Source organism: Mustela putorius, unplaced genomic scaffold, assembly GCF_011764305.1.
Source record: "Mustela putorius furo isolate JIRA1106 unplaced genomic scaffold, ASM1176430v1.1 tig00003836_pilon_pilon_pilon, whole genome shotgun sequence".
In the NCBI taxonomy this organism is placed as follows: domain Eukaryota; kingdom Metazoa; phylum Chordata; class Mammalia; order Carnivora; family Mustelidae; genus Mustela; species Mustela putorius.
The window spans coordinates 14,108,461-14,133,319 of NW_025421989.1; the positions used below are offsets into that span (position 1 = coordinate 14,108,461).

A 24,859-nucleotide genomic window follows, 5' to 3' on the forward strand; every position below is an offset into this window, starting at 1 on the left:
TTTGTTTTACAACGAATCATTACATGGAAAAAAGATGGCAAACACTGGAAAAGTTATAAAGGAAAAAAAAAGGTCTCTAATTTTTAGTGGTAGCTGTCCCCAGTTTTAATGACAATGGCACTGTCTTTTCATATTTTAACCACTGTTGGACCTATTCTAACTTGGATGTTCTGCCCAGTTCCTTGCTCATTTACCAAAAAGAGATGGTTTAGTTGGCATGGCGGGCATCCAATAGTGTGAACAAGCCCAATCCTGTTGCCTTGGCTCCTCCATTGTCCTTTCTGAGTTTTATTGGTGACCCAAGTAGGTTTCCCTCTCAAAATCAAGAGCCACAGTTTTACAGTATTAAAAATGCTTTAGGGGCGCCTTGATGGCTTAGCTGGTTAAGCGTCTGCCTTTGCCTCGGGTCATAATCTCAGGGTCCTAGGATGGAGCCCCACATCCGGCTCCCTGCTCATCAGGGAGTCTGCTTCTCCCTCTCCCTCTGCTCCTACCCTGCTGCTCATGCTCACACACTCTCTCTCTCTTTCTCGCTCTCTCTAATAAATAAATCTTTTTAAAAAATAAAAATTCTTTAAACATACAATAAAAGGTAATTCCCACATATAAAAAACAAATAAACCACTCACTCACAAAAGTAGAGATCTCATTTAAAAGAGTTTGTTTGGGGGGTCTGACAGAGCATACCCCATTTTGGAAATGCTGCTATGTCTTTTCTAGGAGCTTTTAAAAATTACATCTGGATAACTGAACCAAAACCAGTATACTGAGAGGCTTTGTAGCTTTGATTTGCTCTTGTCTCCCCCGTTTCAATACAGGGCTTGGAGATCAAAGACAAACAGATTCAAGAAGAGAGAAGAAACACTTTGTACACCTTACAAAATATATCTTAATCTGCATAGAATACTCATTCTTAAGGTTATTGAAAACTTATAAAAATGCTATTGGGAAAAATACCCCAAATGCAATTAAAAGGTCAAAGTATAGCTTGCTACCTTAAACAAAATACAAAAGTCCAGTCGAAGTTACTTATCTCCATACCTAAATGACACTGCCTTTTTTCTTGGCATACATGCTAAATTAAAATAAAATCTAATTTACTGGCATTTATAAGGTTCTCCTAACCTGTTATATAATTATGTAAGTATTCAGCCTAGAAAGGAAATTTTAAAAAGCCAAGAAGCAGCTAGAAATCACAGTTAAATTTTAGAAGGGTTTTAAGAGTGTTCTTTTAACAATACTTGCTGATCACAGATGCTTTGTGAACTACTCCCTTCAGCTTCATGGGGGGTGCTTCCCATGAAGACCATTATATTTCACAATCTCTACTCCTATCTGTTAACTTCAAAAGAAACCAAGATTTTGGTCACAATGACATTAAAGAAGATGACAATTTCCAAAACCTTTAATAGTTTCAGAAGAAAGTTCACATAAAAAGAAGCAACTTCAGTTGTCTGGGGCCAATTCACAACTCATCTAACAATTCTGAGCTTTTAAAAGCCACTCAATTTTTAAATCATAGCATCTTTTTTCTTACCAAACTACTTCTCTAGAGTGACTTCCATTATGCTGTTAAAAAAAAATCATAGCAGTCACTGCTATAATTTCCACAAAACATATTAAATGTATTGACACAATATTTAATTAGCAAAATGTTATCTACATTTCTGTATCATAAAAATACTTCTAATAAGTCTCATATAACACTAGTGAAAAATCATGTCACATTCCTCAAGGCTATAGAAAAATACTTGACAATGCTCATCACAAACTGGAGATTTAAATCATGAAGTTTGACTTACAATAGGGTTGTTCCTTTTTATTTTAAACCATTTTTATGCTAGAAATAACCAAAGACTAACTTTTCTCTTGTCCTATATAACAGTTTTTAGAAATGACTGATCAAATAATAGTACTAATAATTTCAATAATTAATATTTAGAACAAAAAAGAATTTTTTGAGATAATTTGGAATATTTAGTATACAAAAGCTAACAAAGCAGACAATGAATTTCCTTAACCATACTTTAACTACAATATAAAGAAACTTTAGGGGTAATTCCTACCTTTAGAAATATTCCAGAGGAACAAGCTGTTGCTAGATTTACCATTAAGGCGTCTTGGGTTCCGCTTGATAGCCTTTCTCCTTTACCAGAAATAAAACTGCCTTTCTGCAGAAAGCGAGTTAACAACAAAGCCCATGCTGCCAGAGCAAGCCTGGATTTCTAGCAAATGGGGATGAAGCTATTTGCATTTGTTGGTTTAAGGGGAGGAGGTGTGGGAGGAGGGCCTAAGAAGACTGTTAAAGTAATTCCCATATTGTCTGTGGGCTGTATGGACAGTGATCATCAGTCACCTACTCAAACTCCCTTCACTCCTGCCTTCAGAGAAGAACCAAAGGTTACCCTGGGTCAGAGAATCTGGAAAGAAATGAGAAGACATGCAAAATCTAACTGCTAACCCATTGCGTCTGTAGACAAAGTTATCCCCGTTGGACCACACGTCCTAAAAATCAAGACGTTTCAAAAGTCTCAAGAGAATTTGTTAAAATATATCATAGAACAGAAACAAGAAAGAAGCTCCAGGCTCTGCTTGCAATTATTGCCATATAATTTAGCTGAAATACTCAAAACAGAGAAAGGACAATTGCTGGGTTTCTTTTTTCTCCAAGATACTTTTTTGCATCACAATAGCCATCTCATTTGCACAAGCAAAACATTTGTTCCAAGCTGTTAGTACCAAAAAGAAAATATCAGCTGTTTTAAATTTCATGGCTTTTGAGTAAGTAATTTGGGTTGATAGCATTTCTATTTCATTTATACTAAACAAGAAGAATACTAAATAAACTAAGTATATTAGTCTGTATTTTACCATAAGCTACTTTAAGGGCAAAAATCTAAACAAATGCTTAAGTGTTCATTCAGAAGCCAGTGGGACTGACATCCCTTGAACTTTTTACAGCCTTAATTATTTGTATCTCTTGTTACTTTTGACCCACTATAACATAAAGGAAAAATGCAGTTTTATGTGGTTTTTACTAAATATAACAATCCTATAAAAAGAGAGGAAAAGTTGGTAAAGATACGTTTTAAAAATTATAAAATCTCAATTTTAAAACTTAGAGAAAGGTGAAGCCCAAGTTACAGGAACCACATACAACTCTATGCACATCTGCACAAAAAGCAAAAGCAGCCATAATTTCTTTTGTTTCTTAAAAAAAATGAGAATGAGGTGGGGGTGGGGAATACAGCACTTGTTTATTCAACGGAAGCTTTGAAATGCTTCTCAAAAGACTAACTTTGAAACAGTTCGATACGAAAATGCTCCATAGGAAGGACTTTACGAAATACGGCCACCATATAAAATGACTAGTTTCAATTTTTAAAAAGATCAAAAGTTTAGATTTTAAAACCCACACCCCTAAAATTTTAATTTAAAAAACCCCTAAGCCATAGATATACACCACACACACACACACACACACACACACACCCCACAAAATAAGCCCGCATTCAAAGCAGCAGCTGACAGTGCCCAAGACTTAAAAATCTGTTTGAAACATTTCACTTGAATCTTCAGAAGGAAGTTCCTATTCACACAAATTTTGTCTGAATTACCAACAAAGAAAATCTAATATGCCAGTTTCATCAAACATCATCTAAAGTGTTTTACAAAGTTGTGCAAGAAATGCCATGTTACCTCTGAGTTCCACCTAGAAATTAAAGCTTTTTCTGTGAGAGATGGGGGCGGGAAACCCAGTAGTTGAAGGATTTTATCAAGAAATGAGTTAAGATAGTCACTGATGGCCTCTAGTACCACTAGACAGGAATGCTTCTTGATTCTAGGTTTTCCCCTCCTCCACAGTTCCCTTTGGAGCAGAGGAATTCCTCTAAACCCTTGGGATCCTGCAACTTTATACTCAAAGCATCTGGAAGTTTGCTGCCCTCCTTCCTGGTCTGTGTGGTCACAATTGCTTAAAAAATTAGGCTACAAGATGACACTTCGCACCAATGTAGGTCATTAATTTATAATCAGTGATGCATGAAGCTAAGTTAAATAAAACTAATTCATTAATGTTTTAGGAATTATGTAACTTCAATTTACATAGTTAACTTTAAAAGTATTTAAGTACCTCTAAAGCCAGGTAGAATGGTTTCCAACGTAGCAATTTATAAACAAAACTTTTTTTTAAGATTTTATTTATTTATTTGACACAGAGAGATCACAAATAGTCAGAGAAGCAGAAACAGAGGGGGAAGCTGACTCCCAGCCAAGCAGAGAGCCCCATGCAGGTCTCGATCCCAGGACCCTGAAATCATGACCTGAGCCAAAGGCAGAGGCTTAACTCACTGAGTCACCCAGATGCCTAAACAACAACTTTGAATATCCCACAATATGAGAATAAAGTTAGTATTAGGGCAAATTTTTCTAAGAATCCTCTTCTTCTGGGAGTGAAAGACCCCTCCCCTAGAAGATAGATAGGATAACTAACCGCTTGTTTCCTTTTCTGTGAACCGCTGGCTTTTAGGCGTAAATTAGGTTATTAATTGCTTATTAATTGCTCTTTTGCCCTTCTGTAACTGCTTGGCTTATAGAAATAATAGAAGACGCCATGATGGCATTCCTACCTTCCCCCTTCTTGTTCCCCCTCCCTGCCTCTCTCCTAACGCGCGCGGGCCCTCAGAACCAATCAGCTTGTTCCCCCTCCCCGCCTCTCTCTTCGCGCGCGGGTCCCCAAAGCCAATCAGCAAACTCCACGTATGCCTTTTTCAAAAGTTCTGTCAACCAATCAGTTGCGCCCCACCCAAAACTTGTTTGTACCTGTCTATAAAAACCCGGCACCACCCCAGCCTGGTGTGCTCAGCTAGCAGGAGCTGCTGACCACCCGCAGGCGCGCGCTGACAATAAAGAACCTCTTGCTGATTGCATCCAGTGGCAGTGTTGGATTCTTGGGTAAGGGGATCCGCGGGTCTTTCAGGAGCACCTCTGTGGCTCAGTCAGTTAAGCATCTGCCTTTGGCTCAGGCCATGATCTCAGAGCTCCAAAGGGGGTTTGAGCTCCACAGGGGTTTGTAGGGAGCAGGCTTCTCCCTCTCCCTCTGGTTCCCCACCCCCACCCCCCAAGCTCTCTCATAAATAAATAAAATCTAAAAAAAAAAAAAAAAGAATCCTCTGCTTCTGAGTATTTCTAATTTCTCAAGACTAGAAACCTACATTTCTTGTGTTTATAAATAAAATTAAAGAAACAAAATAGTAATCTATTTGTCTAGAAGCTTTCCCAAATAAAGGAAAAATTTAAATATTAAATTTTTTAAAAACCCATACATTGCCTTTAAAATCGTGGTAATTCCAGTTCTGATTCTAAGTTGCTGGATTCCAGGTACTGCTCTTTCATGTATTTAATATGTGGACTTTAATGAGATGACTGGCTATAAATCCTGTAACTATATGTGCCAGAGACAAAACAAGGGCAATGTGAGAAAAAATCAAGAGTTTACAGAGCATTCTTAAATTTCTATCATTTTTTCAGAGAGAACAAAGATATAAAATACAAAGGAGGTAGGGAACGAGTTGAAACAGAAAACAGCAAGATCAGATAAATTCTTCAAGAAGAAAAAAATCTACAATGGGCCTTGTTTTAGTTTACTTGACTCAGCCTTCTTTAAGTTGTCAAGGACATAGTAGCACACATAGTTCTTTCCTTTTTCTCACCAGATACCCTGTACAGGTCTCCAGAATAAATCTGATGAGCAGTGACAGCACCAACCAGAAGTGAGGGGCTTTGAAAGATTGTAGGGTCATAACAAGGGCCAAGAAAGGAAAACCTAAATAAACAAGAGGAAAACAAGACACGTAGCTTGCTGAATTTTCTACCCAAGGTAAATTTCCCAGTGAATTTTTCTACCAATGATAAGCATAAAAAGAACTTGGCTGTTTCTGATTATAGAAGTGTTAACACAGGGAGAAAAAAAAATAAACTTCACTATTCTTGAAAAAAAAAAGCCAGTCAAGCTTTAATAAGTAGTTTTTTTAATGTAAAGTAAAATCAAGTGGCATTCATGGATACCTCATTACATTTCTTTAAGAAGCTATGCAAGTGAATTATCTTTAGTCATTAAGTATTTGAAAAAGCTTTAAGTGTAATATCCGTAAAAAATGCTGGAAAAGCAGTTATATGAACATTGAACACCAAACATTTCCAGTGTGTTTAAGAAATATTCAAATGAAAAAAAAAGAAATATTCAAAATGGACAAAAACAATGCAGATTTTTTAAAATTTATGAAATTCAATTCATTAAACATTATTTGTGTGCCTTTTGAAATTATTTAGCTAAGAACCTTATTTTAGACCCTTATATAATATTCAAGCCAATAAAATTAATATTTCTGCATATTTTTAAAGACCATAAATAACATTAAAAAGCAAATGACTGAGAAAATAATTTTTACTTTATGACACTACACACCATACACAAAATTAAAACCAAAATGGACTAAAGACCTAAATGTGAGACCTGACACCATAAAAATTCCAGAGGAGAGCACGGGCAGTAATTTCTCTGACATGAACTTTAGCAACATCTTTCTAGATATTTCTCATGAGACAAGGGAGATAAGTAAAAAAAAAAAAAAAAAAAAAATGCTGGGATTACATCAAAATAAAAAGCTTCTACATAGCAAAGGAAACAATCAATAAAACTAAAAGACAACCTACAGAATGGAAGAAGGTGTTTGCAAATGGCATATCCAATATAGGGTTAGTATCCAAAATAAATAAAGAATTGATACAACTCAACACCTACAAAAACAAATAACCCAATTAAAAAATGGGCAGAAGATATGAACAGGCATTTCTCCAAAGAAGACCGCCAGATGCCAACAGGCACATGAAAAGATGCTCAGCATCACTCATCATCAGGGAAATGCAAATCAAAACCACAATAAGATACCACCACACACCCGTCAGAATGGCTAAGATCAAAAACACAAGAGACAAAAAACACAAGAGACAACAAGTGTTGGTAAGGGTGGAGAAAAAGGAACCGCTGTGTACTTTTGGTGGGAATGCAAGCTGGTGTAGCCAGACACTCTGGAAGACAGCAGGGAGGCTCCTCAAAGAGTTAAAAATTGGACTACCCTATGATCTAGTAACCTGTACTACTGAGTACCTGCCCCCAAAATACAAAAACACTAACTCAAAAGGATATATGCACCTTGGGTTTATTGCAGCATTATTTATTCAATAGCCAGATATGGAAGCAGCCCAGGTATCCACTAATAGATAAAAGGATAAAGATGTGGTGTGTATACACACACACACACACACACACACACAGAGCAGAGAGATATTATTCAGCCATAAAAAAGAATGAAATCCTGCCATTTGCAACAATATGGATGGAGCTAGAGAGTATAATGCTAAGTGAAATAAGTCAGAGAAAGACAAATACCATATGATTCACTCATACGTGGATTTAAGGAATAAAACAAATGAGCAAAGGAGAGACAAACCAAGAAACAGACTCTTAACTATAGAAAACAAACTGATGGTTACCAGAGGGGATGTGTGAAATAGGTGAAGGGGATTAAGAGTACACTTATCATAGGGATGCCTGGGTAGCTCAGGCAGTTAAGCATCTAATTTTGGCTCAGATCATGACCTCAGGGTCCTGGGATCAAGTCCTGCATCAGGATCCTCACTCAGTAGGAAGGCAGTTTGTCCCTCTCCCTCTGCTCCTCCCCCCTCATGCTTTGTTTCTCTCAAACAAATAAAATCTTTAAAATAAAAAAATAAATTAGAAAAGAGTACACCTATCATGATAAGCACTGAATAATGTACAGATTTATTGGATCACTATATTATGCACCTAAAACCAATATAACACTTTATGTTAACTATACTATAATTTGAAAAAAAGCAAATGATTAACTTTTTATTTTTATTTTTTTTTTTTTTACTTTTTGACATTTATTGCTATGTGCAATAAATGAAGCACTCAAAACAAATCAACAAGAGGGGCGCCTGGGTGGGTTGAGGCCTCTGCCTTCGGCTAGGGTCATGATCCCAGGGTCCTGGGATCGAGCCCCATGTCGGGCTCTCTGCTCAGCGGGGAGCCTGCTTCCCTTCCTCTCTCTGTCTGCCTCTCTGTCTACTTGTAATCTCTGTCTGTCAAATAAATAAATTCTTTAAAAAAAAAATCAACAAGAAAGGAAATGATAAGAAAAAAGGGGAAAATGTAATTCACAGGAATATTATAAAGGGATATTAATGGCCAAGGTACATGGGGGGAAAAAAAAGATCAAATCTAACAATTTAAGAAATGAAAATTTTAAAAACTTTTTTTAAAGATTTTATTTGTCAGAGAGAGAGAAAGAGCACACATAAGCAGGGGGAGCAGCAGGCATAGAGAGAAGCAGGCTCCCCAGAGAGCAAAGAGCCCAATGCAGACTCTATCCCAGGACCCTGGGATCATGATCTGAGCCAAAGACAGATGCTTAACCGACTGTGCCACCCAGACGTCCCTTAAAAATGTTTTTTTAATTAGCAACAATAATAAGATAATGCCCAAAGATGACCAGAGAAGGAAAAAACCACTTTCACACACCTCTAACAGGAATGGAAATGGGTATTTGTCAACCTAACAAACATATCCCCTAACCCAGCAAACTTATTCTACGGAAACAGAGGTATGCAAAGATATATTCATCATATCATCTATGTCAAACAAAATAGAAGTTTGGCTAAATTATGGTATACCTATATGATGTAATACAACACAGAAATATAATTTTGTAGGGATATATTTTACATGGGAACACAATCACCTTGTATCATGAAAAAGTAGGTAAAAAACCAGAATATGCAGAATAATCCATTTTCAAAATAAAAGTAATTATTTTAAAGTACAAATGTAACCTACAGCATGTTCTTGTTTTTTTTTTTTTTTTTTAAAAAAAAGGCCACAGGGATGCCTGGGTGGTTCCATCATTAAGCATCTGCCTTTGGCTCAAGTCATGATCCCAGAGTCTTGGGATCAAGTCCCACATCAGGCTCCTTGCTCATCGAGCAAGAACAAATATGTCTGTAATCACAATAAATATAAGTAGTTTAAAAGCTCCAGTTAAAAAACCAGACTGGCTGATTAGCCAAAAAATCAAAATCCAAATATTTACAAGAAATGAATCTTTTTAGATAAGACTAGATAAATGTTGAACATTAGAAACAGAGAGACCAAGAACACCAACCAAACAAAAGCTGGTATAACTACATTAATATAAGATAAAGCAGATTCTAAGGTTAAAAAAAAAAAAGTCACCATAAAGAGGGTTACTACAGCAGGTTCAACTGACCAGGACACTACAGCAGTTCAAAATTTGTACATACCAGATAATGTAGACACAAAAATAGATAAAGCATAAAGTAAACACTAGAAGAACTAGTGCAAAAACAAACTTAAAATCATAATGGAATCTACAGAGGAAAAACAATTCGAGTAACACCAAACCTCTCAGCAGAAACCGCGGAAACCAGAAGGAAGATACAGTACATTTTTCAAGGGCTTAAAGAAAAGAACTTTCAGCTTTTCCACTAAGGTCAGGAACACGGCAGGGATGTCCATTATCACCACTGATACTCAACATAGTACTAGAAGTCCTAGCCTCAGCAGTCAGACAACAAAAGGAAACTAAAGGCATCCAAATTGGCAAAGAAGTCAAACTATCACTTTTCGCAGATGATATGATACTATATGTGGAAAACCCAAAAGACTCCACTCCAAAACTGCTAGAACTTGTTGTACAGGAATTCAGTAAAGTGTCAGGATATAAAATCAATGCACAGAAATCAGTTGCATTTGTATACACCAACAACAAGACAGAAGAAAGAGTAATTAAGGAGTTAATCCCATTTACAACTGCACCCAAAACTATAAGATACCTAGGAATAAACCTAACCAAAGAGGCTAAGAATCTATACTCAGAAAACTATAAAGTACTCATGAAAGAAATTGAGGAAGACACAAAGAAATGGAAAAATGTTCCATGCTCCTGGATTGGAAGAACAAATATTGTGAAAATGTCTATGCTACCTAAAGCAATCTACACATTTAATGCAATTCCTATCAAAATACCATCCTTTTTTTTTCAAAGAAATGGAACAAATAATCCTAAAATTTATATGGAACCAGAAAAGACCTTGAATAGCCAAAGGAATATTGAAAAAGAAAGCCAAAGTTCGTGGCATCACAATTCTGGACTTCAAGCTCTATTACAAAGCTGTCATCATCAAGACAGCATGGTACTGGCACAAAAACAGACACATAGATCAATGGAACAGAATAGAGAGCCCAGAAATAGACCCTCAACTCTATGGTCAACTAATCTTCGACAAAGCAGGAAAGAATGTCCAATGGAAAAAAGACAGCCTCTTCAATAAATGGTGTTGGGAAAACTGGACAGCCACATACAGAAAAATGAAACTGGACCATTTCCTTACACCACATATGAAAATAGATTGAAAAATGAAACTGGACCATTTCCTTACACCACATATGAAAATGGATGAAGGACCTCAATGTGAGAAAGGAATCCATCAAAATCCTTGAGGAGAACACAGGCAGCAACCTCTTCGACCTCAACTGCAGCAATGTCTTCCTAGGAACATCGCCAAAGGTAAGGGAAGCAAGGCAAAAATGAACTATTGGGATTTCATCAAGACCAAAAGCTTTTGTACAGCAAAGGAAACAGTTAATAAAACCAAAAGACAACTGACAGAATGGGAGAAGAGTTTTGCAAACAACATACCAGATAAAGGGCTAGTGTCCAAAATCTATAAAGAACTTAGCAAACTCAACACCCAAAGAACAAATAATCCAATCAAGAAATGGACAGAAGACAAGAACAGACATTTCTGCAAAGAAGACATCCAGATGGCCAACAGACACATGAAAAAGTGCTCCACATCACTCGGCATCAGGGAAATACAAATCAAAACCACAATGAGATATCACCTCACACCAGTCAGAATGGCTAAAATTAACAAGTCAGGAAATGACAGATGCCAGCGAGGATATGGAGAAAGGGGAACCCTCCTACACTGTTGGTGGGAATGCAAGCTGGTGTAACCACTCTGGAAAACAGCATGGAGGTTCCTCAAAATGTTGAAAATAGAACAACCCTAGAACCCAGCAATTGCACTACAGGGTATTTACCCTAAAGATACAAACATAGTGATCCAAAGGGGCACATGCACCCGAATGTTTATAGCAGCAATGTTTACAATAGCCAAACTATGGAAAGAACCTAGATGTCCATCAACAGATGAATGGATAAGGAAGAAGTGGTATATATACACAATGGAATACTATGCAGCCATCAAAAGAAATGAAATCTTGCCATTTGTGACGACGTGGATGGAACTAAAGGGTATCATGCTTAGCGAAATAAGTCAATCAGAGAAAGACAACTGTCATATGATCTCCCTGATATGAGGAAGTGGAGATGCAACATGGGGGGGTTAAGGGGGCAGGAGAAGAATAAATGAAACAAAATGGGATTGGGAGGGAGACAAACCATAAGTGACTCTTAATCTCACAAAACAAACTGAGGGTTGCTGGGAGGAGGGAGGGTGGGGAGGGGGGTGGGGTTATGGACATTGGGGAGGGTATCTGCTATGCTGAGTGCTGTGAAGTGTGTAAACCTGGCGATTCACAGACCTGTACCCCTGGGGATAAAAATACATTATATGTTTATAAAAAATAAATGGAAAAGAAAAGAAAAGAACTTTCAACACAGAATTCTTCTATATCCAGCAACTATCCTTCAAGAATGAAGGGGAAATAAAGACATTCTTGGATGATGGAAAACTAAGAATTTGTTGCCAGATGACCTACCATAGAAGAATGACTAAAAGTTCTCTGAAACAGAAAGGAAATGATTTAAAAAAAAAAAAAAAAGGAATCTGAAAATCAGGAAGAAAGAACTGAAATGGCAAAAATGTGGGTAAATATACTACTTTACTTCTCCTGAATTTTCTAATTATGTTTAACAGTTGAACAAAAATTGTAACACTGTCTAATTAATTCATTCTCAATGAATGTAAATAAGAAAATTTTATTATGAATGAGGGAGGGTAAAGAGATATAAACAGAAGTAAAGTTTCTAAATTTCACTTTAACTAGTGAAATGCCTAGTGGGATAAAGGACAGAGGAGGCAGATCTCAGAAAGTATCCACGAAACCACATTTTTTAAAAAGTGCTCTGCATCTATTTACTCAGCTCTCTAAATCTGGCTTTTCAAAAGTAGTCTAGTAACCATCCTATTTTTTTTTTTTTAACCATGCTATTACTTAAGGCCACTAATGAGCTCTCCTCTCCTCTTGACGTTTATGCTGTACTTGACAGTGTTGAATACCTCTTAAAATCTCTCATCACCTGTTGTTAGGGAAACCAACCTATTAATCTCCTACATTTATGTATACTTTTTCTCAGTGTCCTGAATTGATTTCTATCTTCTTGTCATTCCTTATTTTTGTGTTTCTCAAAGTCTGGGCCTCAAACCATGTGCAGAGGAAACACCCGAGCCCTACTCCAGACCCACTGATTCCTGGGTATGAGTTCCAGGGCATCAGCCTTTGAATAAGTTCCCTCTCCCACCCCACCAAAGTGATTCAAGTGTGAAAATTGTTTTAAATATTTACCCACAGGGTTCTGTCCTTGGTCCTTTTCTACTTCTGTTACACATGCACAATTAACGCCACACCCAAAACCTCCCCCACTTACTGCTATCAGTTGAATGTGTAAGCTGTCTACCATGGGCCTCTGCCCCAGACAGCACCTATAATCCTACCTGACACAAAGCATATTTATTTGAATGAGCATGATGGCTCTCAAACCTGCTTTGTCAATTAAGACCTATCTCTTTTGGACTCCATACCTGTATGTGCACCTGGTGTCCGACCCTGAATTTGTTAGGATTAAGTTCAGCCAACAGTAACAGAAAAACCTAAAAGAACAGTGGTTTACTCATAGAACACAGGAGTTTATTTCTCTCAATAACAGTCTGGAACAGGCCAGTATGAAAATTCTGCTCCACAAAAAGTCTCAGGGATTTTGGCTCCTTTCTGCTTTCCACTCCACTATGCCTAGAAGATGGTCCCCATTTCATGGTTCAGGAGGGAACTCCACCCAAAACAAGCACATAACTAGCAGCAGGACAGATGCAGAAAGAAGGAAGATAGAAGGGTACATTCATCTCTAATATACTTCCTATAAGTAGAACATACTAGCTCTACTTTTATCCCATTGGCCAGGACTTGGTCCCGTGGCCATATATATATAACTGCTAGGGAGGCTGTAAAAGTAGTCTGCATGTTAGGCAGCTAAACTGTGTTATAAGAAAAAAGGGAGACCAGATAGTAGAAGACAACAGAATTCTTGGCCATGCATTCCAAAGTCACCATGTTCGAAACTGAACCACCTCATTTTCAGAGTAAACTGTGTGATTTTATACATTTGTGATGTGTCTGCCCTACCTGTATCTCTATTCTGCCTGGCAAACTCCTCCTTTCTTAATACTCATATCATGTGTCTTTCTGTTAAGAATTCATTTACCCAACCACTTTTCCCTCCAGCCTAAAAAAACTGGATGTCTTTGGGCCCCTTTCATATCTAGCACACATCTGTATTTTTGCATTGCTAGTTCTGCATATATACATATTTTTTAAAGCCTATTCTTCCATTTATCCTTCTTTGACTAGAAGGTAAACTCCTTGAGGGCAGAGACTGCCTTAGTATCATACATACATAAGATCTGGAACACATTAAATTTTACAAAAATCATCCATTAATATCTACTTCCTAGAATTATGGCAGCAGGGAACTGGTAAAATAGGTCCCTGAAAAGGACAACATCATATGTAGCATTGTAATATAATGGGATGTATTAAAGTCCCAAATCCAAAAAGATTCTAACAGCAGTTACAAGAATATGACTATATGCTTTTATCTAGCCATTGCTCTCGTGCTACGTACATTACTTACACATTTTCTACACTCACCTTTTTTTCCGGTGTAAATAAATTTTAGTTGGATAAATTTTAAGTATGTTTACATTTGATTCTACTAATAAGTTTATCTTTAACTTAAGCCAATGATTAGGTTCTATGCTTAGATCCCACTTAAATCTCAGCACTTATTCTATCTCAGAAGACCAGGTTAGGCATGTCTAAGCTTTTGGAAGAGTCCCTAAGGAACCTCAGTATTTGATGATTTTTTTTCGGAAAGAAAATACCTAGGTCATCATAGAATTCAATTTAGGAAGAAGCACAGCATTACAACTGATAAACAACTGACTATAACAACATGTTTATCTTCCATAGTCTAAAATTTTCAGTGACATAGGCACCTGGGTGGCTCAGTCGGTTAAATGTCCGACTCTTTACTTCAGCTCAGGTCATAATCTCGGGGTCATGAGACGGAGTCTCATGCTGGGCTCAGTGCTCAGCGGAGAGCCTGCTTGAGAGTCTCTCCCTCTGCCCCTCCCCCAACTCACTCACACATTTTCTCTCTCTCTCTCTCCCAAATAATCTTTTTAAAAAATAAATAAATAAATTTTTCATATGCAGACAGGTAGATTTTACTTAAGACTATCAAAGTATCAGTTTAACGTGAAAAAACTGACCAAAATTGTGCAAAATATGTATATAACAGTTGTTATGCCTTACCCTTTAAAAACTACCATTGAGATATACACAATGGAATACGATATGTAATTTTAAACTGAATATCAACTATAAAGATAGCTAAGCACCCCAAAATGCTTACAGTAGCAAGGTTTCAATGGTCCATGTGTGACCTGTAGCTTGCCCATATTCTCCAATGTGGACTATTAATTCAGATTATGATGCTGAGGTGGCTCTCAAAAATTCTAATCATTTCCCATCTTCTACCTCCACTTCTCTAGCCTAAAGTGCCCTTCCTGTTCTGTCTGCTGCTTCAGCTGAGCAAAAGTCCTAACCTCAATGCCAAAAGCTGTGAGAACTAAATTTAATAAAATAAAAGAGTATATAGTCACTTATTATCTTACCATGAGTTCCTGGTGGTTGTAATACATCTCCTGTCAGGCGACACCACCCAACTGGGAAAATATCTCGACAATCGTACTTGCACCAATAATCAAAAGCTCCACTCCAGCCATCAAATGTGATATAAACTTCATCTCCTCTAACATCTCCAATAGTTGCAGGGCAGATCAGATAAGGATTCTTTTTGTCTATAGCTTCCAGTTTCATTCCCACTTTAAAATTATTTAGAGGTGGCTTTGGTGGTTCCTACCAAAACATTTAAAAAAAAGTTTTTTGTTAAGATGTTATAAGAAGCATTTGCTCAACTGTTATCTCACAACTTTTAGCAATCAAAAATTAAACTCCATGTTTATCAATTAAATACAGGAAGACAACTTTTCTCAGAGATCTCTCTGAAACTCTGCTCTACATGTCACTTACTCTGGAGCAGAGCCAAGAACCTGGAAGGAAACAAAACCAGACTGATAGTAATTTATTCAGTCATCTAAGAAATATGTGTTATATAGTTTATACCAGAAATTGAGGATTCATTAGTGAACAAAAAAATAACAAAGATCCCTGCTCTGGTGGAGCTTACCTTCTAGTGGTGGTGGTGGTAGTGGTTGGGGTGCGGATAGGGGAAAAAGAGACAAGCAATCAACAAGAAATGTAGAAAAAGGGACTCATACATACCTAATAAATGTATAAATTATAGTGTATGTTGAAAGCTGCTAAGTCCAAGGAGAATAAACAGCAAAAGAGAATATCTTATAAAAAAAAAAAAAGAAAGAAAGAAAGAAAGAAACCACCTCCAAGTATAAAATGCAGACACAAGATCATGAAAATCATATAATCTGGGGTCACTTATGATATCCAATCCAGAAACCAATATTTAAAAAGCATAATTTAGTTATAAAAATTTAAAGCAAGCAAATGCTAACCCAATTCTTAGAAAACATAAGTGCTATGTTAAAAGCAACACCTTTTCTTTCAATTTGCTTTTTATTCTAGTAAATAGCACCATCATCGACCCAGTCATCCAAGCCAAAAGACTGGAAATAGTCCTAGACCAGGGGTTGTCAGTCCAACTAAACATCAAAATCACTTGGGGCCACACCCCCAGGATATTGACTGAATTGGTCTGGAGTGGGGCCCAGACATCAGCACATTTTAATTACCCAGGTAATCCTAATGTGCATCCAAGGCTGAGAACCACTGTACTAGACACATCCTATTCCCTTAACACTCACATTCAAAGACCAAGACCTGCCAATTCTATCCCTTAGATCGCTAGGATAATGACATTAAAAGTCAACTTTCAATCATTAGTATATGCCAGGCACTGTTCTAAATGTTTTTCATATATTTAATTCTCACAACAACCCTATAAAGTCAATGCAATTATTATCCCCATTTTATAGATGATAAAACTGATGCACAATTGCCTACGAATATATCAGAAGTATCAGAGCTAGATTTTAAACGAAGGCAGACAACTCTTTGGAACATCCTACCACATCAACTGCTTGGACAACTCCACTGATCCACTTCAAAGCCCAGGTCCTCTGGTCTCTTTAAGGCTTCCCTGGCCAGTTCCTGCCTACTCCTACAGCCCCTTAGTGGAGATGCTCTTGCCTTCAATTGCAAAACTACTCTTGAAATATGTTTACTCCACTGAGACTAAGGGATTCTCAAAAGAAGATATACCTTATTCATATTATTTCCAACAGAGTACTCAACAGCAAGATCTATTCTCTAAGAAAAAATGAATTAACCAAGTAATCACCTGAAGAACAAGCTTTAAACTAATTCTTTCACTAAGATAAAATTTAATAATATATCTGGTAGGCTGATTCCCTTTTCAAATGTCCCCTTTAAACCCACTCATTGTCCTGTACTTTTCCAGTGATACCCTTTATACCCTTGAAGTCTTAAAGTTCCTTAATTATAAGTCTTCAAAGTCCTTTTAATTACATAATCTTGATTTGATTCTTAAAAAACACCCAAAAGTCAGCAGGGCAAAAGTCAGCTTGATCAAAGATCAAAGTTATTTGATAAATAAGTAGCTGGTAAGTAAGAAGCAGAATCACTGCCACTTCATGAAGGGTCTAAAGGTTAACTAACGGTTACTACATAAGGAAGGAAAAAAAGGAGGTGGATTTAACAAAAGATAACTTTGGCAGTTGATAAACTCGTGCTGCATGTGCACAGAATGGAAGAAATATCCAAGGCACACATAAGGTTCCTAGGGCCCTACACTATCATATAACCAAATAAGAATAAGACTTTCTGTGGCAAAATGAACTAAATTCAAATGGCAATATACATTTTCTGCTACAAAACAGAATTAAGACAGGAATGAGCAGGAAAGAGAATTTTAAGATTCAAGCTATAATCTAAAAAGAGAACCCAAATGCAACAGTAGGTCATCAATGCCACTATTAGCTGACAGGTTAAAAAAAAAAAAAGATTATGGACAAAATGCAATTTATTCTCTAAGATTTTCATATTGTTTATTAATTCTTCTACATTTCATGAATACGCTATCAAAGCTACTTACATCAGTATAGCCATACAAACAAATATTAACAGAGCTCTGGAAGAAAACCAATATGGATTTTTAAAAAATCAAAGGAACTGCTCCTTTTTCATAAATAAATGAAAGGGTTTTATCTCAAAACAAGCTACCTCCAGATTTAGATAACTGGCAAAATGGTTCCCTCTGCTGTCCACGAAAGGTAATCATATAAAGTTGCTTTTAAACACGTTTTTCAAGAATATGGTTTGTCATCATCAGTTCTTGAATGACTTCCTAAACACAAAGATATAATTTGTAGGGGTGCCTTGTTTGCTCAGTCAGTAGAGAATGCAAATCCTGGTCTTGGGGTCCTGAGTTCAAGCCCAACGTTGAGCAGAGAGCTTACTTAAAAATAAAATTGGGGTGGGGGCGCCTTGGTGGCTCAGTTGGTTAAGCAACTGCCTTACGCTCAGGTTATGATCCTGGAGTCCTGGGATGGAGTCCCACATCCATCCGGCTCCCTGCTCAGCAGAGAGTCTGCTTCTCCTGATGACCTCTCTCCTCTCTTGTTCTCTCTCAGATAGATAGATAAACAAATAAATAAATAAACTTATATATACATATACATGTATATATGTGTGTGTGTATATATTTATATTTATATCTATATAATTTGCGAAAGCAAGAGCTTAAAAAAAACAAGGGCTCATTCTTTTCACTGTGAGAAAAAAATTATTCTCTTAGAAGGTAGTATAGAAGATAGTAAAGAATGCTCTTTTAACCCCTCTCCTTGCCTACCTACATACAATACGGCTCTCCTTAAAGGCTATTTCTTCTCATATCCCACAGATTCTGAAGCTAGTGTGAGCATCATCTGCATTACCCCTTTGCCGCCATATTCTTACCCCTGTAACCTCATGGTTCCTTCTCTCCCTTTCTTCAGATCTTCATTCCAATGGCATCTTCTCAGCAAGACCTTCCTGGCCACCTATCTAAAATGTCACCCTCCCTTTTCCTTAGCAGGTACAACCATCAAACATAATATAGACTTTATTTACTTTGCATGGTTTATTATGAATTTCCCCAGCTAGAAGGCAAGCTCCGTAAGGACAGGAGCTCTTTTACTGTTTTGTTTATGGCTGTATTCCCAGAGTCTACTTCTGACCACAGACTTCTATCCTTAACTTCTACTTCCTTACTTTTTTAATCGACTACTTCTTTGATCTCATCAAAAATTTTAGTCCCTTAAACTTCATTTATTTATTCACAAATATGTACAAAGTGCCTACTAATGCCAAACACTACTGAAGGCTCCTAATAAACATTAAGCAGAGAAACAGACAGAAATCTCCCCCTTGTGGTATTCACATGCTAGTAAAGAGAAAGATGAGAAACACCATAACATAAGCATATTTATCTAAGTTAGAAATGACAAGTGCTATGCAAAAAACAAAGTAAAGCAGAATAAGGGAGATCCAGAGAAAAATGTATGGAGGGGTTGTGTTAAACTTAAAACAGGGCGAGGCACCTGGATGGCGCAGTCGATTAAACCGGGTGAACTCTTGGTTTCAACTTAGACCGTGAGAGTAAGCCCTGTGATGGACTCCATGCTCAGTGCAGGTTCTGCTTAAGGCTCCCTTTGCCAGCCCTTCCCACCACACTCTACCCTCCGGCACACATTCTTTCTCTAATAAGATCTTTTAAAATAATAATAAATAAACAATTTTAAAAAGAAAGACCTTTTTTTTTAGGATTTTATTTATTTATTTGAGAGAGGGGGTGGGGGAGCACATGAGTTGAGGGGAGGGTGGAGAGAGGGAGAAGCAGACTCGCTGTTCAGCAGGAAGCCTGATGAGAGGCTCCATCCCAGGAAGCCAGGATCATGACCTGAGCCAAAGGCAGATGCTTAACCGAAGGAGCCACCCAGGCACCCCACAAAGAAATACTTTAAATAGGGTAATCAGAACAAGCCTCAAATGGAAGATGACATGTGAGCAGAACCCTAAAGGTGATTATTAACCATGCAGTTACCTACAGGCAGAGAGAACAGCCAGCGCCAAGTCCCTAAAGCAGGAGATGTGTCCACATGTTCAAAGGACAAGGAAGTGAGTATGGCTACAATTTAGTATGCAAGTGGGAGAGCAGTAGGAAACAAAGTTAGAGAGATAATGAGGTGTCGTATGTAGAACCATGGAGGCCACTATAAGTACTCTGAGTTTTATTTTGAGTAAAATGGTGAGCCCCTGGACAATTTTGAGCAAAGAAGTGATATAATTTCATTTATATTTTTAAAGGAATATTCTGGTTACTGTATTGATTACAAACTGTAAACTTACAAATAAAGAGGTCAATGAAGAAGCTACTGAAGTAATCTAGGTGAGAGATAAAGGCAACTTACACAAGCTGATAGCAAGGGAGATGTTAAAAAGTAGTTGGATTTTCAATATATTTTGAAGGTAAAGCCCAGAGGATTTCCTTATGGACTAGATGTAGTGTGTGCAAGAAATAATCACCAAGGTTTTTGTCCCCAGCAACTGGAGTAACAGTTGCCACTCTTCGAGATGGGAAAGGCTTCAGGCGGAAGTTTGAGATGTCTGTTGGACATCCAAATGGGGTTGATGAGTGGATATTCAAGCCTGAGTTGGAAGCAAAGCCTGAACTGGAAATATGGATTTGAAAGTCACCTTCACATAAACTGTATTTAAAGCCAGAAATTAGGGGCGCCTGGGTGGCTCAGTGGGTTAAAGCCTCTACCTTCGGCTCAGGTCATGATCCCAGGGTCCTGGGATCGAGCCCCGCATCAGCCTCTCTGCTCAGCGGGGAGCCTGCTTCCTCCTCTCTCTCTGCCTGTCTCTCTGCCTCCTTGTGATCTCTGTCTGTCAAATAAATAAATAAAATCTTAAAAAAAAAAAGCCAGAAATTAGATGAGATCACCAAGAAATTAATACAGATCAGAGTTTTTCAACCTTGGCACTATTGCCATTTGGAGTTAGAACATTCTGTTGTGGCAGCTGCTCTGTGCATTGTTAGGATGGTTAGCAGTGTCCCTGCTCTCTACCCACTAGATGTAAGTAGCTCCCCACATACACTCAATTGTGATGAACAAAAATGTCCCCAGATATGCCAAACGTCTCATGGGGGGGGGCAAATCACCCCCTTTCCAGGTTAAGAACCACTGATAGAGATAAAAAAGTGAAGGGGACCAAATACTCTAACATTCTATAATACTTTTCCACATCCAGGTTACAGAACATCATGTCAACCCAAAATCAACTTATCCCACTGTCATTTTATTATCTCTAAACCTTAATTCAAGATCACCATGGGATGCCTGGGTGCCTCAGTCAGTTAAGTGTCTGACTCTTGATTTTGGTTCAGGTCATGATTTCAGAGTCATGAGATGAAGACCCATAACAGGCTCCACACAGAGCATGGAGTCTGCTTGACATTCTCTCTCTCCCTCTGCCCCTCCCCCTGCTCATGCTCCAAGTAATTAAGTAAGTAAATAAATAAATAAATAAATAAAATCTTTAAACAAAAAAAGATCGCCGACCACTTACCTATTTATATTTAGTTGCTTGACACTACTGGAGTAAAGTCCCACATGTTTATTACATGTAGTACCATATATTTAGTGTTCATCCTTAGCTGAACCCTCCAAAATATTATCATTTTTTACATTAGGCCATTCTTTTTCGCTAGGCCATTCCTTTTCCCATCTCATATAGCTGCTGTTCCATTTACCATTCACTTTAAGACAAATTTTATGTATCCTCATTATATATTTATTATTTTGTTAACTTTCTTCTCAACCAGAAAGTAAGTTCTCTACCGCAGTGCTGGAACACAGTAGACATTCAATCTATGTATGAATCCTTCCCTCCCAGCCTTCCTCAGTTTCCTATTTCACAAAGTAAACTGAGGCCATCAGGAATGAACACTATCGATGTTGTCGCCACAACTACAGATTTAACTCTACCTGAGGACACTTTTCACCTGGTCTTCAGTTCTTGCTAATGTAACCACACTTTCTATCCACCAAATAGTCAAGAATCAGCTTTCCTCTCAACTGACCTTTAGTAATTACCTCATATAGCTACTCATATATCATAAAGCTGAATGGGTATTTCTCAAGGTTCTAACCTTGACACTCCCCTCTTCTCCTAGGTATACTCTCTGGACTAGCTTATTCATTCTCAAGGCTTCCATCGTTACCATTTAAACTAAAAAACTCCCATATCCACGTACACAAGCCAAACCTTGTTTTTAAGTTCTAAACACTTTACGTCCAACAGTCTGCTAATAGTCATCCCTCCTCAAATTTCCCAGAGGTACACTGACATATCCAAAACAAAACCCATTCTCTCCCTCTATATGTATTCATCTTCCTATATTCTCCATCTTTCTTCATTTATCAAACAAGTATGTACCAGGACCTATGACAGACACTGAGAATACAAAGACAGTTAACTGTTCCAAAAGGAACTCACAGTCTAGAAAGAGACAATGAAAATAATAATGTAATCCAATTCCTATAAAGATTGAAATATGCACAAGGTGCTAAAGAAGTATAAGAATACAAAGGGAGAATTAGGGAAGAGACACTGGAGGATTTAATGCCTAACTAGAATCTTAGCCCTAACCAGAGATAACCAGCTCTAAAAAGGAACATCGTATTGGCAGGCTATCAGAAGCAATTCAAAATATAAAGTATAAAGCAAGGAAGGAGTGGCCACTATAATCCAGATCATACAGAACCTTAAAGGTAACAAACTTACACTTCATTCTGAGTGCAACTGGTAACTTCAAGAGTTTTAAGCAAGAAATGATGTGGTTAAGGCTCCTATATTAGATATTTCTGGCAGCTGTGTGGAAGGGTGAAGGTTAGAGGCAGTTATAAGGCTAGCTGAACCGTTCAGGCAAGAGGAAAGCCTGCACAAGGGGCAGTGGTAGAAGAAAAAAATAATTAGGAAGCTAAGTGGGTGGGCCTTCCTAATTAAATGGCTTTTCAGAGGCCAGGGTCAAGAAAGAGTGGTGATTTAAGATGGCTCTTGGCAAAGTTTCAAACTTGGCTGAAAGGGCACCCACAAATCAATGAGTAAGAACAGAAATCCAACAGAAAAACAGGCAAAGGCTATAATCAAGTAATTCACAGAAAAATAAAAGGCCATTAAACACGTTTTAAAAGCTCAGTTTCACTGGTAATTGGTTCAGTGTAAATGAGAGCAATGAGATACCATCCCCACCCACCCCAGTTCCCCCCAAAAAAGATATATAAAATTTTTAAAGATGAATGATACTCGATGCTAGTGAAGATGTGGGAATAGAAACATCTATACAATAATAGTGGAGCATAGCTTGAAACATCCTTTGGGGATGCAATTTAATAGTATATATATCAACACTTAAAGCACATATTCCCTTTGAACCAATAATTCTACTTCTAAAAATGTAGCCTTCACACTTACACAGAAAGCTCTATACTACAGATGACTTAAACAAGAATATGGACACAACCTAAATATCCATCCTTAGGGACAGAGTAAACCAATTATGGTAATCTATACCACAGAATAGTAAAATGCAACCTAAAACATATACGAAGCAAAATGGAAAGACTTCTAGAATATACATATTTTATGGGTAAGAATAAATCACAGAACAATATTCACAATATATTCAAGTTTATGTTTAAAAAAATAAAAGCCCATATGTGTTTGTGAGTGCACAGAAAAAAAGTCTGAGAGAACACAAAGAAAACTTCTATTTAGAGAAAAAAGGTTGGAAAGGAGGAAAAGATGGGATGAATAAAAAGATATGCATCCTTTAGTCTAGCTAAGTATGTATTTTGATATCCCCTCTCCAAACACGAATTACTTTCATAATTTTAAAAATGAAAGATATAATGTGTGACATGTGGCATGTAACTAGCTAATAAAGCAATCTGATAATAAGTAAAATAAGTCTGATGGCTTTTCTAAAGTCACAGCCCAAACTAGTAGTGTTTAATAAAGACTACTACTAAACATCTCTCTTTTTTGTTACTTTTCTCACATATGCTTTACACACGGCCCAAAGGGCCTGTGTCCCTACTGGGAGGTGGTAGGGCTAACCCACTTTCAGGCACTCTTACTACTTGAAGCGGCACTCAAAGTATTTTTCTTCACAATGCAAGAATCATATTAATTGATGTTTTACATCCTTATGTCTTTAAGGTTCTCCAAAAACTTTTAAAACCTTAGCCAAAACAATCTTGAAAAAGAAGAACAAAGCTGGAAGTATCACAATCCCAGATTTCAAGATATACTACAAAATTGTAATAATCAAAATAGTATAGTATGGGCACAAAAATAGACACATAGACCAATGGAACAGAGTCCAGAAATAAACCCACACTTATATGGTCAAGTGATTTACAACAATGAGAAGAGGGTCTCTTGAACAAATGGTGCTAGAAAACTTGCACAGCTACATGTGAAACAACAAAACTAGACCACTTTGTTAAACAAAAACAAACTTGAAATGGATTAAAAACCTAACTGTGAGGGTGCCTGGGTGGCTCAGTCGGTGAAGCATCTGCGGGAGTCCCGGGATCAAGCCCCACGTCTGGCTCCCTGCTTAGCGAGGAGTCTGCTTCTCCCCCTGCCCTTGCCCCTGTTCATGCTCTCTCTCACTCTCAAATAAATAAGTAAAATCTTAAAACAAAAACAAAAAACCTAAATGTGAGACCAGAAACCATAAAATTCTTAGAAGAAAACAAAGGCAGTAATTTCTTTGACACTGGCCATAGAAATATTTTTCTATGTGTTTCTGTTTTTCCATCTTTCTACGTTTTTATATGCCTCCTCCGACAAGGGAAACAAAAGCAAAATTAAACTACTGGGACTATACCAAAATAAAAAGCTTTTGCACTGCAAAAGAAACCATCAACAAAACAAAAAAGCAACTTACTGAATGGGAGAAGATATCTGCAAATGATATATCTGATAAGGGGTTAATATTCAAAATATACAAAAAATTTAATAGAACTCGACAACAACAACAAAATAATAATAATAATCTGATTAAAAAATGGGCAGAGGACCTGAACAGACATTTTTGCAAAAAAGACATCCAGATGGCCAAAAGACACATGAAAACATGTTCAACGTCTTATCATCAGGGAAATGCAAATCAAAGCCACAGTGAGATACTACTTCACACCTGCCGGAATGGCTAAAGTCAAAAAGATAAAAAATAATAAAGGTTGGTGAGGATATGGAGAAAAAGGAACTCTGGTG

General features: G+C 37.3%; 1 protein-coding gene across 4 annotated transcripts in view; it reads right to left on the reverse strand.

Annotated features, from left to right (window-relative positions):
• The window catches only part of SCML2 (Scm polycomb group protein like 2), a 98,569-nt gene that overhangs the window by 33,098 nt on the left and 40,612 nt on the right, over positions 1-24,859 (reverse strand). For all 4 annotated transcript variants that reach the window (XR_006609474.1, XM_004758927.3, XM_004758926.2 and 1 more), the window contains exon 6: positions 15,085-15,328. Coding sequence is in view for 3 of the 4 variants with exons in the window: in XM_004758927.3 (XP_004758984.1) it covers positions 15,085-15,328 (244 nt within the window). In the remaining variant the exon portion in view is untranslated. The remainder of the gene's footprint in view (positions 1-15,084; positions 15,329-24,859) is intronic.